Raw genomic sequence first — 14,707 nt, forward strand, 5'->3', positions numbered from 1 at the left:
ATGTGGCCCCCCTCCGTTGCAAAACAAGCCTGGGCTACCCTCGTCCTCACCTACCCGCACCTAGCGGAGAGGAGTACTTATCATCGGGACCCCCTCCCGGGCGGCCGAAACCCTTTTCTGCTGGGCTTTCTAAGGAACAGGGATCAAATTACACCTGTCCCTAACCGCGTGCCCAATCATAAAAGGGTCCTAAGAAACCGAAAGGACAGTCAGTCCCTAAGACTTTCAGCTAGCTGGGCCACTCCTTAAAATCAGCAACCTGAAGAGTCCGATTTCTTCCCCAACAAGTCACCTCCCATCCCCAGCCAGTCTGGCGCAGAGGGTAGACACTTAAGGGGAACGGAACAAAGTGGTTTTCCTTTTTCCCTTGTTTTTTTTTTTTCTTTGAAAAACTTGTAATTTATTGAGGTGATTTTTGCTCAATCCAAATAAAACTTAATTTATTGAAGACATCAAACCGGCAGCCTTTCTGAGTGCCCAAGATGGGACAAGCTGTTTGCAAAAACTGTCCAAGAATGCGGTGGGAGGCACACTCCCTCTCTACCGCAGGCTGCCACGCATTCCCTGGAAAAGAGTGCTGTGGACCAGAGGAACAACCAGAACTCGGCAAATTGGCATTTTATGGCCGAGGTCCTGCCCCACCCCCAATAAAATTAATGTTCCCTCCCTCCCCAAAACCCACACAGAAAAACTTAAATAAACCCAGCCCGGTCCCGGGCTCTTCCTTCATTTCCGGACGGACGATGTCCCTAGAGTGGGAGTTGCAAGGAGGAACTCTAACCCTGTGGTTCAGGCCCGTGGGAGGGAAATGGAAACATCCGTGGAAATGGGGACCCAGATGTGCCCAACTCCACCCCACGAACAACCCTGAAGGCTGGAAGCCTCCGCACAAGAGTAACCGTCTGGTGCCAACCTTCGTACTCCCTACCCTGGGCATAAAAGCTAGGTGGGGAGCACGCTGTCCTAATTAGAATGTCCCAAATAATTGGGCAGTAGGGAACGCTAATCCCCAATAAATAGACAGAGATGTACTGCCACACCCCTCAGAACTTTTAAACCCCTGGTTGCACGTGCCCTTCCGGCTCTTGCTTTTTTTACAGCTTGGCGGCAGCATCTCGGCCATCACTTGCTGAGCTGCAGGGTGTCCAGAAGAAGGCGCTTGTGAGCAGGATCCTGCACCCCAGCTTCCTCCAGGTCTTCCTCAGTGATGTCACTGCAGGAGTAAAAGAGGCTGGGAGACAGGCTAGCAGGTCCCTAAAGGGTCCCGCAATCCCACCCTCGAGGCCAGACACCCCGCCCGATCCACCTCCAGCCCCGCCCCCACCTGAGAAACTCCAGGTCGTCCCAGCCATTGTGCACCAGGCCCTCCTCATAGCGTTCCAAGCCGATGGCCCGCAGCCAGGCACCCATGCCCGCCTCTCCCAGCCCGCCGGCCCGCCCGCCCTGCGGGCACGGAGCCTGAGAGAATAGGGCATGTTAGGGAGAGAACTAAGGGTGGCTCCTCACAGAAACACGTGCAAACAGCCACATTCCACACATGCTCTGAGGGGAAAAGAGGCAGGGAATGGAACTGATCCCTGTGTCCCCCAAAGAGACCCATTTATCCAGCTGTAAGCAAAGGTGGGGGGGGGGGGCGTGGACACCAGTGAGTTCTGAGTGGAAGCATGAAGGAAGGCATATCAAGTGCACATAGCCAGCGAGCTCTGGTCCAACACACCTCCTCCGCTAAGTCTTCTTGGATGCTCTCTCGGATCCGGGGTGGAGGGAAGCTGAGGGGCCTGCCATAATCCGACGGCCCTCGGGGAGGCTGCAATTCCAAGGGGCTGGGGAGGAGGGCTGAGCGTCCAGGCCCAGAGGCATAATCTACCTCGCTGAGTGTTCTGGCCATCTGCAGTACGGAGCAAGACCGGTCATCCCCGCTTGTAACCTCCCCCAAGAAAGTACTGGCAGGTGAGGTGCCTGGGGGCAGCGGTGGCCTTGGATGGGCTTTGGGAGGTGGTGGACCACGGGCCTCACCCCCACTTCGGCCCCTGACCCCCGTCATTGACAAAGGATCCAGGCTAGGGGGCAGGAAGATGGCTGAGTCTGGCAGTGGTGGGGGTGGGAAATCTGGAGGAGGCAGCGTGCCCCCAGAGTCCTCATCTGATGAGCTCCCCTCTCCCACACGAGCGGTCCGGTGGAGGCCGAGCTGTGGAGCAGGCACTGTGATGGCCACTTTGTTCTTGGTGGCAGGTGGGACCGGGGCCCTGGGAAGGGAGGGTGGCTCCGGGGGCAGCAGCTGATGTGGGACCCCTTCTAGGACATAGTAGGCGGGGTTATTGAAGCTGTTCTTGGGTGCTGGGGCTGCTACGCCTTCCTGCTCAGGGGGCCCCTCTGACTTCAACCTGGAATGGGAGCAGGAAAATAATCAGGACCCCAAGGTAAAGGCAGTGGGGTGCAGGGGAGGGAGATGGGAGAGGCAGGTGACAAGGGACCTGGGCCTAGACTTGCTCACTCTGAAACTGGAAGGGGAGCCTTGAGGAGAAAACTCTGCCTCCTTTTCCTCATCTGCACATTCTCAGCTCTTTTATGATTTTATGACATCTTTTATGATTTTTATGAGACCCTCAGCTCAGATGGGTGAAATAGTGAGACAAGCCTCTACTAAGGGTGACAGGAGATCAGAAAAGCCTCCGGAAACAGGAGAGGACCCTTCAGAAGACTACTACTCAGGCTCAGGTCCTCTGTGAGACAGGCTATCAAGTTTCAGCCCAGGCGAACCTCCAACTTTCAGTCCTCCTGCCTGAGTCTTCCTCAGTGCTGAGAGAGTTCTGTATGTCAGGGGGCCCTGGGCCCAGGATATTGCTTTGTGGGAGGACGTTTTCTTGGCCCATTAGGTTTGGGAAACTTATTAAACAAACTGTATTTCTTTCTTGTCCACATTCTTGGAGCCTCTGCAAATACTTATGTGCATAATACATAATAATGGGCATCTAAAAAGAAGAATTTAGCAAGACACACTCCTCAAAGTTTGGGCCATGAACTCATTTCCAGTTGGGCCTTTTGCTGGGTACAGCCATCATAGGATGGAAATCTCAGGGTGAGCCTGGGCATCCTCCAAACCTCAAGCTGTGTCTTTTTTGTTTGTGTTTGTTTGCTTATTGTATTCATTTGTAGCTGAGAATGACTGAGAACACCCAGGCTTCCTGACCCACCTACTAATACTAGGATTGCAGGTATGGGCACTGTACCCCAGGCTTTCTCTGTGTAGCCTTGGCTGTCCTAGACTCACTTTGTAGAGCAGGCTGGCCTTGAACTCACAGTGATCCATCTGCCGCTGTCTCCTGGGTGCTGGGATTAAAGGAGTGAGCCACCACACCTAGCCTCACTTTTTTTTTTTTAAAGGCAAAATTAAAAGAAAAGACTAGAGCTGAGCATAGTGGTGCACACCTTTAATACCAGCACTTGGGAGGCAGAGGCAGGTGGATCGCTGGTGAGTTTGAGGCCAGCCTGGTCTACAAAGCGACTCCAGGACAGCCAAGGCTACACAGAGAGACCCTGTCTCAAAAAAAAAACAAAAACCAAAACCAAAAAATCATAACAACAACAACAAAAACAAACAAACAAAACAAAGACTGATTGGGTTCCCCCTGAATCAGCCACACTTAAGGGAAGCCTGGCCAGCCACTGGAGTCAGAGCACTCAAGAGCCCTGACAGACACCAGACACGCACAGTAATGGACAGGGGATAGCAAGTTTGTCCTCTCACCTGGGGTTTAAGGGTTCCTCCCTAGGGGCTGCTCGGGGCGGGGCTGGGGGCCTGCCAGTCGGTGGTGGTTTTTCAGGCTCTTCAAACAACTTGGACAGTGGACAGGGGGCCTCTGTGGAAGCTGGCTTGCGGCTCCCAGATCTACCAGGAGTACAGAACGGAGGAAAGACGATATGGACTGACCAGGAGCTCCCAAACATCCCTTCCTGTGGTAACTCAACACAAACCTAGCTCACCTGTGTTCCTGGCTACCTCGGGACACTGAAGGAGCCTTGCTTTTGGCGCCTGTCTCATCCTTATCAATGCTGATCCATTCTGGGGAGACACAGAGAAGAGAAACTTAGAGAGGACTTGGGGTCCTGAATCCCAGGACTATTAATGGACCCTGGGATGTCTATCCTTGAGCTATCCCCTCAGGGTAGACCCACTCAGTCAAGGCTGTAGAGCCTTCTAGTACCACAGGATTCCAACATACTGCCACCCTGGGTCTGCTCCCACTACACCTGGCCCACACCACGACAGCACATGCCTCACACCCTGCCCAAAGGAGCCCCCACCATAGAGCCGCTCACGGGTGCCCAGGCGCTCCGTGGGCACCCGCACCTTCATGGAGCCGCGGATGTTGCCTGTCTCTTCTCCACGGTGAGACAGAAAGGTCAGGAACTGCTGGGCCGTGCTGCCAATCATGGATTTGAGTGCAACCACACACTCCCCTAAGGAGTAGATGCAATAGACAGGCACACTGTCAGACCTCTTTAGGGTACCACCTGGTCTCTGTGCCCCTGGGGCTCCCGTTGCCCCTCACCATAGGATTCATAGCCGTCCATGGACTTGACTGTGAGTAGGAGATGCTGATCCTGCAGATACTCGATGTCAGCCAGAATTGGCTTGAGCTGAGAAACAGAGAGACCCAGTGAGGAACGGTGCCTTTTCCACAGCAATCCCGGCCCCACTTACCCCTCTCCTAAGGCTCACTCTTAAAGACGCAGCCCTGCATGGGCTTTCGTAGCATTTGACATCACTATAATTAATTAATTTCCTGTGCCCTCAATGGACAATATTAGACATTTATTGAAGGTTCAGGAAGCATTTGAAAACACAAACTATAACTTGGCTCCACAGGTCCCAAAGGGGCACCTGCCTTTATCCTTACTTGTATGCAAAAGCATACGCAGGCATCCTCCTCCAGCCTCGCCCCCTCCACCCCCCCCCCCCACCTCCCCAGTAGCTCCCCAATGTGCTCTGCCTCTTGCTCTCTGTAACTCTTCATCTACAAGTGTGGGCCCCTCCTCCAGCCTCACCGTGGGCAGTTGTCGGGAGGACCACTGCACTTTGAGGAAATTGATGTTATCACTGCTCTGAGCATCGTTCTCGAAGCTCTTCTTGTACTCTAGGGTGAAGGTGGGAGGAGGACCCAACTGAGGAGCTGACCACTCTGGGCAGCCTTTGACGTCCCACTCTCTCTTAGCCCACAGGCAGCAATGGCCCCCTCTGACCTTCCAAGCAGGTAGAATAGAACTCAATGAAGAACTTGGTCCGGCTGGCTGTCTTCACAATGGCCTCGATGCTCTCAAACTCAATGTAGGCCTGGTCTGAGGTCTTAGAGAGCCCTGAGGGAGTAAGAGAAGAATTGTAGGCAAAAGTGGCAGGATGCTGGCACTCAGGACAGAAAAACGAGGGGTCAAGCAGATCTGAAGATAAGGCAAAAAGGAATCTCCCAGTGCTAAACCAGTATCAAATCCCTACAAACCCAAACCCAGGGCAGAAAGATAGGCCAAGAGTGAAAGGTCCATGTCAGAGGACATGGGGACCAGGGTGAGTGCTTCTAGGCTCATCTGTCAACACCATGTCACATCTGGAGGCATACTCAAGGCACTTGTGTGACAGATACAAACACACTAGTATGTCATTCCTTAGATGGCGACCGAGGCTCACACAGCCTTACATATCATAAGCTCAGATACATCCCTGCGTTCATATGAACACACACCCGAACACGTATGTGTGGTCGGTCAAATCCATCACATCCCTAGGCCCCTCCCACGTCTCCACATCAGAAGAGGCACCTTTCTTGGAGATGAACTGGGAAGTAACTCCAACCTCAAATGTCCCAAACACAGGAGAATGGTCGCTGGTAACAATGTCATCAGTGCAGCCTGTTTAGGGGGACAAGAATTGGGGGGGGGGGGGCTCAAGAGAACTATCCCCGCTCTCTGCCCCTACTTCCCAAAGGAGGGCTGAAGCAGAAGAGTGACCAGCCAGGGTCTCCCGTCATCCTGTCACCAAGTGGTACTGACCGTAGGAGTTGCAGATGATGTGGGTTTCGGGGTAGGATTTCCATAGAATCCGGTCACACCACGAGGGCACATTGGTCCGGACCTGTGGCAGGAACGGCAATTGGGTTAATGCTGTCAGCTGGGAATCTTGACACACGGGCCCTGCCCAGACACGGGCCCCGCCCAGAACCGACAAAACTCCACTCTTCTTCTGTTACTGGGACCAGCACCTGTCTCTTCCTTGGATTCCCAAAATACTCAACATCACCCCCCAAAGGCCTTGGGGGGCAGGGAGGAAGCATATAAGCTTGAGTAGTAACTGCAGAGACCCAGATTCTAGGTACCCCGTCTCTTAACTTTCTGAAAGCTGGGGAAGGGTTCTCTTGTCTTTTTCACTCACCCCAGTTGGCTTCTGCTTGTGCCAAGCATATGTGTCCCGGGAACCCCGTTCATAGCGGTAGGTGGGTGGGAAAGAGATCTCCTCCTCACCTAAAGAGAGCAGATGACATGTTAAGTCACACACACACACACACACACACACACACACACACACAAAATCGTGGGTCCAAAGACCCAGGGCCCTCAGGGAACACTGCCAGGCCCTCACTCACTGAATCGAAGGAAGACCTTATGCTTCTCGCGTTCCAGGTTGAGCTGGTCCACCCTGAGCAGAGGCTCAAACTCTCTCCTACTAATGTAGTTCAGGATCTCCTGGGGTGCAGATACAAACACCAGAGGCTTGCCTCTTGAGAAGAGCCATGCAAGCCTCCCTCCCAACACCCTCCTTTACAGCCACCCACCCAGGCCCTGCCGCTACCTGGATATCCATGTCCAATCGGTAGTTTAGGTCCCCAAACCAGAAGAGATGAGTGAACCGCAAAGAGATGTCAAAGGCACTGAGCTGCCGATCACCCAGCGAGAGCAGACGCAGGATGTCCAGATAATTCTGGTTCCGCCTACAGTGGAGGGGTCACGGCAGATCTCCAGAGTCAGGAAGCATAAAGGTAAGAAGTCTTTGAGGGGGGCAGGGATGGGGCAGGGATGAGGGGCCCTACAAATGGAGGACGCAGGTAGGGGCAAGGCTTCGATCAGGGATAGACAAGAGGGTTTCTGAGAGAATGGGGGTCTCTGGGGATAGGCCTGGGCTACAGGGAGAGGAACGGGTCTCAGGAGAATGGAGGATAAGTAAGGAGACACAGAGAAAGGCGTCTCTCACCGGGTAGTCTTCTCATTCCCTGAGGTGAGATGGCAATTCACGAAGCCAAATGAGGTGCCATTGAACATGAAGGAAACGCCCACAGCTCCCTTATTCCCTGCCAGAGCAAGAAAGAGAGGAATCCTGAAGAGTGGTCAGCTAAAGATGGGTCCCAAATGTCCTTTTTCCCTAAAGCACCAGACACACACACACACACACACACACACATACACACACATGTGCGTGTGCACGCACATGCATGCTTGCAGACATACATGCACACGCATACACACATGTACATGCACACTCACAGACACACAGGCGCTCGTGCACACACACATGCACGCATGCGCACATGCACACATATACGCACACATCTCTGCCCTAGGGGTCCTCCTTGGGGCTGGAAGAGATTTAGAATGAGAAGGTACAAAGTTCAAAGTAACCTATATGTGAGAAAACTGAAACCAACAAGAAGAGTGGGGACCCTCTGAGGAGGCAGGGGGCATGCACAGAAACACTCCACCCCTCCTCCCCGCCTCAGTCAGGGGCCCACCTGCCCTGCTCACCCAGGGTGTTGGCGATGCCAGTCTTCACACTGGATGTGCTGACGTGGCTGATGCGGTTCTCGTGTTCTGGCTTGACCAGCACGGCCACCTTGATGTTCCAAAGTGACTGCATGGCAATCTGTGGAAAGCATGTGGGGGTCATCCTTGCCCCAGGCTGAGGTCCCCTGCCTGCATGCCCCTCCCCTAACATCCATACTGCCCTGTCTCTTTCTAGAGTAAACAAGAAGAGCATCCTCTCCTCTGGCATGAATAACTCATAAAACTCAAGTTCAGTCTCCCAAAGGAAACAGCCAGGCTTAGAGGGAGAGCCCTGTCAACCATACTTCCCAGGGCCAGCCATGAAGTCAAGCAGAGAACACAAGGTCTGTGAGAACAAAGGGGTCGAGGCGTCGTAACTCCCCTCTCACCGCACGGTAATCCAGATCTGTAAGCTCCTTGAGGCCCCCGCGCAGCAGATCCAGCCACTCTCTGTCACCCACTGAGTTCTCCTGAGTCCCAAAGACATAGATATCATGGGGTATGGCCACTGTGACCTCATCTAGGGCCTTGCCCAGTCCCTTCGATGTGAACCAAGATGTCACGTTTTTTGGAGGTGGAACACTTCCTGGAGGGGGAGCAGGAGGGGGAGGCAGTAGGAGTTAGAGGGGTGGGTCATGCCCCTGGCCTGGGGCACGGCCTCCTCTCCCACCGTAACCCCCAGCCCGGGCCTGACCCATGTTCCAGGTGCCTATGAAGACAGAGATCATGTCGGGCTCATCCTGTTTCGAGTGCTTATTCTTCATGAGCTGCAGAAGTTGGCAGAAGGCTTCTCGCTTCTAGTGGGGAGTTAGGGGTGGTGGTGAGGGGACGTGTGGGGGGGTGGACAGGGCACATAGCAGCCAGTCAGGGACAGCAGGCACTCCACAATCCCACCCTTCCAGGGGGAACACCCTGCTTTGTGGTTTGTGAGAGGCATCATGCAAGAAGGGCGGGGTCGTGTCTGAGGTTTCCCCCACTGTACACACACTGTGAAAGCACTAACAAGTGCTTATAGATTCTCAGTACCCACCCTGCCAAGGACAGGCCCGCCTGCACCTCATATGTCAATTGGAAACATCCTATGGAGACTCCATTAGCCCGCTCCCCACACACACCCCCACACCCCATGGCCTGGCACAGGCTGCAACTCACCCGGGCACTGACAAAGATGAAGTCCTTGCGCTGGGTCCGATCTTTCTCCTTTTCAAACACAACCCCGAGCTTGTTCTGAACACGCTGGGATTTAATGAGCTGCCGAACTAAGGGAACGGAAGAGGAGTCACGCAAACCTGTGCTATCCGACCAACCGAGGGCCCTGCCCTGCCCTGCCCCACGTCTCCCAACTCTGGCCCTAGCTCACTTCGGTCATGTGTGAAGGTTGTCCAGTCCTCCTGGGAGTCCCGCTGTCTCCTCAGCAACACTAGCCTCCCACCCTCCACGTCCACACTCAGCGTAAACTTCTGCGACTTCCCAATTTTGGTCAGATCGCCCAGTGTCACGTCCAGCTTCACCTGTGAGACAAGAGTGGAAAGGCTGCTGCCCAGACCTTAGACAGGCGGTGCCCACTGGGGCCTCCAGCTACCTTTTGACCCATGAGGCCCCACCTGCCATGTACCTCAAAAGCCTGCACGGGGATGGTCTTGGCCTTTCGTGTGGAGGGCTGCAATGGAGCCTGAGGCACCGTGGAGCTCATGTCCTGCAGTGCCTTCAGGGCCTAGAGGGAGTAGGGAAAGGGTAAGGTAAGGTGACAGGGAGGGGCACAGCTGATACTGATATAAGTGACTGCAGGGGCAGGTAAGGGCAGGCCACTCCACCTTCTTCTGGATGCCTGACAAGAAGTCCTTTAGCACAGATAGCTTCAACACAAGGCTCTCCAGCTCTTGCTCTCCAGTCTGTGGTAAGCTCTGCCCAGGAGAAATAAGGGTGGTACACACAGTTCCTAAGCAGAAGTGCCCTCCCCCCACAGCTCCGAGGTAAGTCCCACCCCCTGGAGGCCGCCCTACAGTCCCACCTGCTGCTGTAAAAGGCGGGTCACCATGGGTGAGCTCTGCTGGTCAAACACCTTTGACAGAATCTCCAGGCCTGACAGGACCTTGTCCACCTCACTAGGGAAGACACTGGGGTCAGAATGCCTATTCTCACCTCCACTCATGCCATCCAACATGGCACAGAGTGTGGCACTTCCACCTTCAGCATATAGCACCAAGGTACAGGGGAGGAAGTCAGGACACAGTAGATGGCTCACCATTCAAGGTCTGAGGGCCAGAATGTGGCGCATGGGCTCAGCCATCCCAAGTGCCTACCTGTGTAGCCTTCGGCATGAGGTGACGAGGGTACGGGTGAGGTGGGGCAAGTTGCTGGCTCCGCCTCGTACAGCCTCCAGGTCCAGCCCGTAGCTGCCCTTCAGGTACTCATGTGACACAGTGCTGAGTCCATTGGGAGTACTTCCAGGAGAGATGAAGAGTCAGGGGAGGCCCGGCTGACTGCCAAAGCACCCCTACTCTGTCCAGCACCTCAAATATTGGAGGCAATCAGAGTGGAATATGCCAGAGGATCTGTCTCTGGGCCTGAGAGGGATTGGGTCCCCAGGGGAGGCTTAGATGACCAGTCAGATAGGCAAACAGTTCTCAGAGAAGGGACTTCCTGCTCAGCAGAGGGGACTAGGAGGGTCTCACCTCTCAGCTGCTGGAGTTGCAGGTGCCTCCGGGGATGGCAGGGGGCTGTTGGGCCCCCCAGGGGCAGACGTGCTGGTAGAGCCTGAGCGCGGGGGTAGCGGGGGCTTCTCATCCTCCACATCTGTGGATAGTGAGCAGTGAGAAAGCAGTGTGGACTCAGGGTTACGTGGCAGGGGTTTGTCACGGCCTTCAAAGGCTTCCATAAACAAGATGGTATAGAGTGAGGCACCAAGGTTAGGAGGAAGTGGACCTTCAGGGGAGGTAGGCCTGAGAAGAAGGGGTGGGAAGAAACAGGAAGAGTCAAGGGGCAGGCAAGGAAGGGATTTTCGTGTGTGTGTGTGTGTGTGTGTGTGTGTGTGTGTGTATGCACGTGTGTATGCATGCACACATACATGTGTGCTATTCATTCGTGTGAATGTTAGCATGGATTTGTGTGTGTGTGTGTGTGTGTGTGTGTGTGTGTGTGTCTAGGGCTCAAGACTGATATTGAGTGGCTTCCTCCTTTACCTTGTTTATATATTTATATATCTATATATTTATATAAACTTTACCTTGTTTATATATTTATATATTGAGGAATTCCCTGCCCAAGGCCACCACACCTACCCAGCTTCCCCCCACCCTCACCCCCTTTAAGGTTCTTCAAGACAGGGTTTCTCTGTATAGCTCTGGCTATCCTACACTCATTTTGTAGACCAGGCTGGCCTTGAACTCACAACCTCCGCCTGCCTCCCAAGTGCTGGGATTAGGGGTATGAGCCACCCACCCAGCCCTACCCAGCTTTTTTTGTGGGTTCTGAGAACCTGAACTCCACTCTGGTCCTGGAACTCAATGTGGCAGGTGCTCTACCCACTGAGCTATTCTGCACCCCTGCCCCGCCCCCAACCAAGGAAGGGATTTTTTTTTTTCATGCTGTGAGATGAGCAATACCTGAAGCATCTCTGTCATCTGGTGGGTCTGGCTCTCGCTCCCCCTCTACAGGCAGCAGCAGGGCACAAACAAGACCCTGGTTGGGCTGTGCATACAGGCCTATGAGCTCACCCAGGGTCTGGAAGCGGCGCACAGGAACACCCTGTGAGGTCTGAACCAACAAGGATGGGAGAGTCAGCCAACAGGTCTCCAAGCCTGAGGCTAAACCAAAATTAGAGGTCTGAGCTCCTACCTGCACAGCCAGGAAGTCCTCTCCATCTGGCAGAATTCGGTAAGTGTGCACATGCTTTTGATACCTAGTAGCAAAGAAGGGACCGGAACCTGTCACCCCTAGGCTGGAGTCTGAATACCAGCACTTCTTCCTACTTACTCCTGCTACCAGGCTCAGCCATGGAAGCCCCTCATCTTAGATTTTTCTTTTCTTTTCTTTTGGTTTTTCGAGACAGGGTCTCTCTGTGTATCCTTGACTGTCCTGGACTCGCCTTGTAAACCAGGCTGGCCTCGAACTCGCAACTGCTGGGATTAAAGGCATGCACCACCACTGCCCGGCCCCCTCATCTTAGATTTTCTAAAAACACTTGTCCAGGCTGCACAGGGTTAATGATAGGACCAGTCAACTTCCACCCTCTTAGTATTGCCAACAAGAGCAATAACCAGATCCCCCCCCCTCCCCACTCCCAGAGCTACACAGACTCTACACCCACCCACCCACCCCAAGGCCTGGGAAGCAACAGGCAGCTCTTTTGTGGCTTCTACAGCTGTCTAAACAGCCCCTCTGGGCTGTGGTACCAGTCTGGGCCCCCCGCCAGAGTAAAAGTCCTCAGAAGCCTGCTTAGATCCTATTTGCATGCACAAGCAATGTGCTAACACACGTGTGAGGCTCTGTCTGTGTTTATGTTGGTGTCTGGCTCCATTGGAGCTTGGTGTGTCAGGGTAGTTTTATAGAGGATTGTAGGGGCATCAACCTAGGGCCTTGCTTTCTCTCCTCAAGCATCAGGAAACTGGAATGTCCCCAGGGGGGGATCCCTATGGGGGACTCAGGCTCTAGGAACCCCAAGCCAAGAGGGGTGCTAACAGATGGCAATGGCAGCTGAGCAGGTGACAGCTGAGCCAGGCACAGACTAAGTGGGGGGGATGGAAGGTTCTCTTGGCCTCCACACCTCAAAGAGGCACTGTGGTCTCTGTCTATGCTGGGCAGAAGCGGATGTTGGCTCCAGAGAGGACCAAACACCACAAGGTCATTTTCTCCCTAAAGCTAGCCCTACCTTAATCAGGGGACATTACTTTGTGGTGTCTGGCTCTGTATGTATTCCAGTAACCAAACCCTGGCTGTGTTATGCATCCCACATAGCTTACTTCGTATTCACACAGCAAAGTAGATATATTACTATTTCCATTCTCCAGATGAGAAAACTGGGGCTCAAAAAGAGAAAGAAAAAAATAAAAAAGATCTGTCCAAGGTCACAAGACAAATAAAAGGTAGGGCTGGCCGGCATCTAAAACAAGAGGAGAGGCCAGTTTGTCTGTCAGGGCAGAGGTGGGTCTTGAATGTTATTTGTGTACATGTGGTGTGTGTATATAGGTAAGCATGTATTTGGGAAACCTAAGACACCGCCCACTTCTGATCCTTTCTGACAGGCTCCTGAAAGCTGAAACCTGCCCCCCTATAAACACACACACACACACACACACACACACACACACACACACACACACACACACACTAGATCCCCACGCCCCCAAACGCTTTCTCCTGACAATGAAACCAGGATCTCTCTTCACTGGGACAATAGTTCCTTAACCAGACAAGGCCCCAGCTGTCCCCCTCCCACTCGGACAGCTGATCCAGCACCTGCCCCTGTCCCCTCCCTAATTAAGGGCTCTGTCTAGAGGTGGCTAGGAGGCAGGAGCCTTGGGATTTTCATGGGTGTAAGATGTCTGGCTTTAGTTTCTCCACACTCAGTGTGCCTCAGACTTGTTGCAGATGCTGAGGTTTACAGTACCCCTTACTTGGCAGGTCAACTGTCTACTGCTAGCCTTTGGGACCCCATAATCCTTTGTTGTCTTAGGACCTATCAAATATGTAGCAACATCTCTGGCTTCTGTCCACCAAATGCTCACAGCCCCATCCCGAGAATGACAACCAAAAAAAAAATGTTCCCTGTAGGCTAGGCCTGTGCATTCCCAAAGATGTCAGAAGGAAACAGGGAAAAAGATGGGACAGAGGAAATGGGTCGTTTACGACTATTTCCACTAAATCTAAGCACGACAGGGCCTGAAGCTTTCCACAGACACACACTCAGGGTTGAACCGTGGAGCAAGGAGTACAGGTCAGAAACAAGACTGAAAAGCAGAAAGTACACCACTACCACTCATCGATGCTAAGGACAGCCACAGGACCAAGCCCACTCAAGACTGCCAAGTTCAGCTTTACACTCAGCACTCATTCATGGCCAGATAACCAGGGCTCAATCCAGAGCCAAGAGAGACTCACTCACTGATTCATGAAATGAAGGTCTGCCCCCACAGGGCTTCACCCTGGCCCTGTTGCCTCTCCAAGTCTTCCTCTCAACACACACTATTCCACCCCACCCCACAACCATATATAGACGCAGACTTCTAAAAAAAATTGCCGGGCATCCATACACGGGTCCCTCTGCCCCCTATTGCCTACCACTCTGCTTTGCGGAACTATTTCCTCTATACATTTGGGGCACTGGGGGAAATCTAAGCGGGTCTGCCACAGTCGGCCAGCGTTTCTTCCCATCGCATCCACCCTGGGCTTCAGAACTCTGGCCTCAGGCCTCAGAAAGTACTCTCAGACACAGCAGGAAGTGCTCCCCTGTATCCTTCCTCCACCCAGCGAGAAAGTCAAGGTCTCCACTGGAGTGGAAGCGCGGCTGCAGCCCCCACAGCTCCAGTCACCCCACTACCACGGTTACCACCACCACCACCGGGGAACATTCGCACGCGCCCGCCCTACTCACAGGACGCAGAGTGCGAAGGCCCCCGCCACGCTCTCGCTGTCTCGCACCAGGAAGCTGCCATCGCGGCCCGCCCGAGCCAGCAGCTCCTCCGCCGCAGCGCGGCTCAGGTCGCGGTGATACCAGGCAGGAGCCGGGCTGCCCAGCGCACCCCCGGGACTCGGTGCCCCACACACTGAGGCCATGGCCCGCACCGGGCTCACCGCCGCCGATGCCAGCCACCGCGCGCCATCTGCCCGGGGATATTGGAGTCGAGGCTGGGGCCGTGCCCGGCTCCCGGGCCCAAGGATCCACCAGCCGGAGCGAACCCCG

At 54.0% G+C, this 14,707-nt stretch overlaps 1 protein-coding gene across 2 annotated transcripts; it reads right to left on the bottom strand.

Moving 5' to 3' along the window:
- Positions 1-1,023: 1,023 nt before the first annotated feature.
- Inppl1 (inositol polyphosphate phosphatase like 1) lies at positions 1,024-14,707 on the bottom strand. Of its 2 annotated transcripts, XM_051149075.1 has the most exons (28): positions 14,399-14,707; positions 11,644-11,707; positions 11,412-11,562; positions 10,482-10,602; positions 10,110-10,250; positions 9,818-9,911; positions 9,621-9,710; positions 9,422-9,520; positions 9,167-9,317; positions 8,959-9,065; positions 8,501-8,603; positions 8,196-8,392; positions 7,789-7,906; positions 7,241-7,337; positions 6,842-6,980; positions 6,636-6,735; positions 6,425-6,513; positions 6,046-6,127; positions 5,815-5,904; positions 5,245-5,358; positions 5,050-5,138; positions 4,554-4,641; positions 4,306-4,461; positions 3,985-4,063; positions 3,749-3,889; positions 1,718-2,384; positions 1,325-1,458; positions 1,024-1,213 (listed from the first exon to the last, which is right to left on the bottom strand). In XM_051149075.1, the coding sequence occupies exons 1-28, from the start codon at positions 14,578-14,580 to the stop codon at positions 1,123-1,125; spliced, it is 3,774 nt and encodes a 1,257-aa protein (XP_051005032.1). In that variant the 5' UTR covers positions 14,581-14,707; the 3' UTR covers positions 1,024-1,122. The 2 variants fall into 2 exon arrangements, with proteins under 2 accessions (XP_051005032.1, XP_051005033.1); XM_051149076.1 differs by lacking the exon at positions 1,325-1,458 and having other exon boundaries at positions 1,077-1,213.

The sequence above is a fragment of the Acomys russatus genome, chromosome 7 (assembly GCF_903995435.1).
Source record: "Acomys russatus chromosome 7, mAcoRus1.1, whole genome shotgun sequence".
NCBI lineage: Eukaryota > Metazoa > Chordata > Mammalia > Rodentia > Muridae > Acomys > Acomys russatus.

What these genes read in the sequence shown, in the direction of transcription:
- Inppl1 (XM_051149075.1), bottom strand. Translation starts at nt 14,580, where the DNA reads ATGGCCTCAGTGTGTGGGGCACCGAGTCCCGGGGGTGCGCTGGGCAGC. An exon ending in TCATGCCGAAGGCTACACAG is followed by an intron (nt 9,912 to 10,109) that starts GTAGGCACTTGG and finishes TGTCTTCCCTAG; the next exon opens with TGAGGTGGACAAGGTCCTGT. An exon ending in CACCCGTGAGCGGCTCTATG is followed by an intron (nt 4,064 to 4,305) that starts GTGGGGGCTCCT and finishes GTGTCTCCCCAG; the next exon opens with AATGGATCAGCATTGATAAG.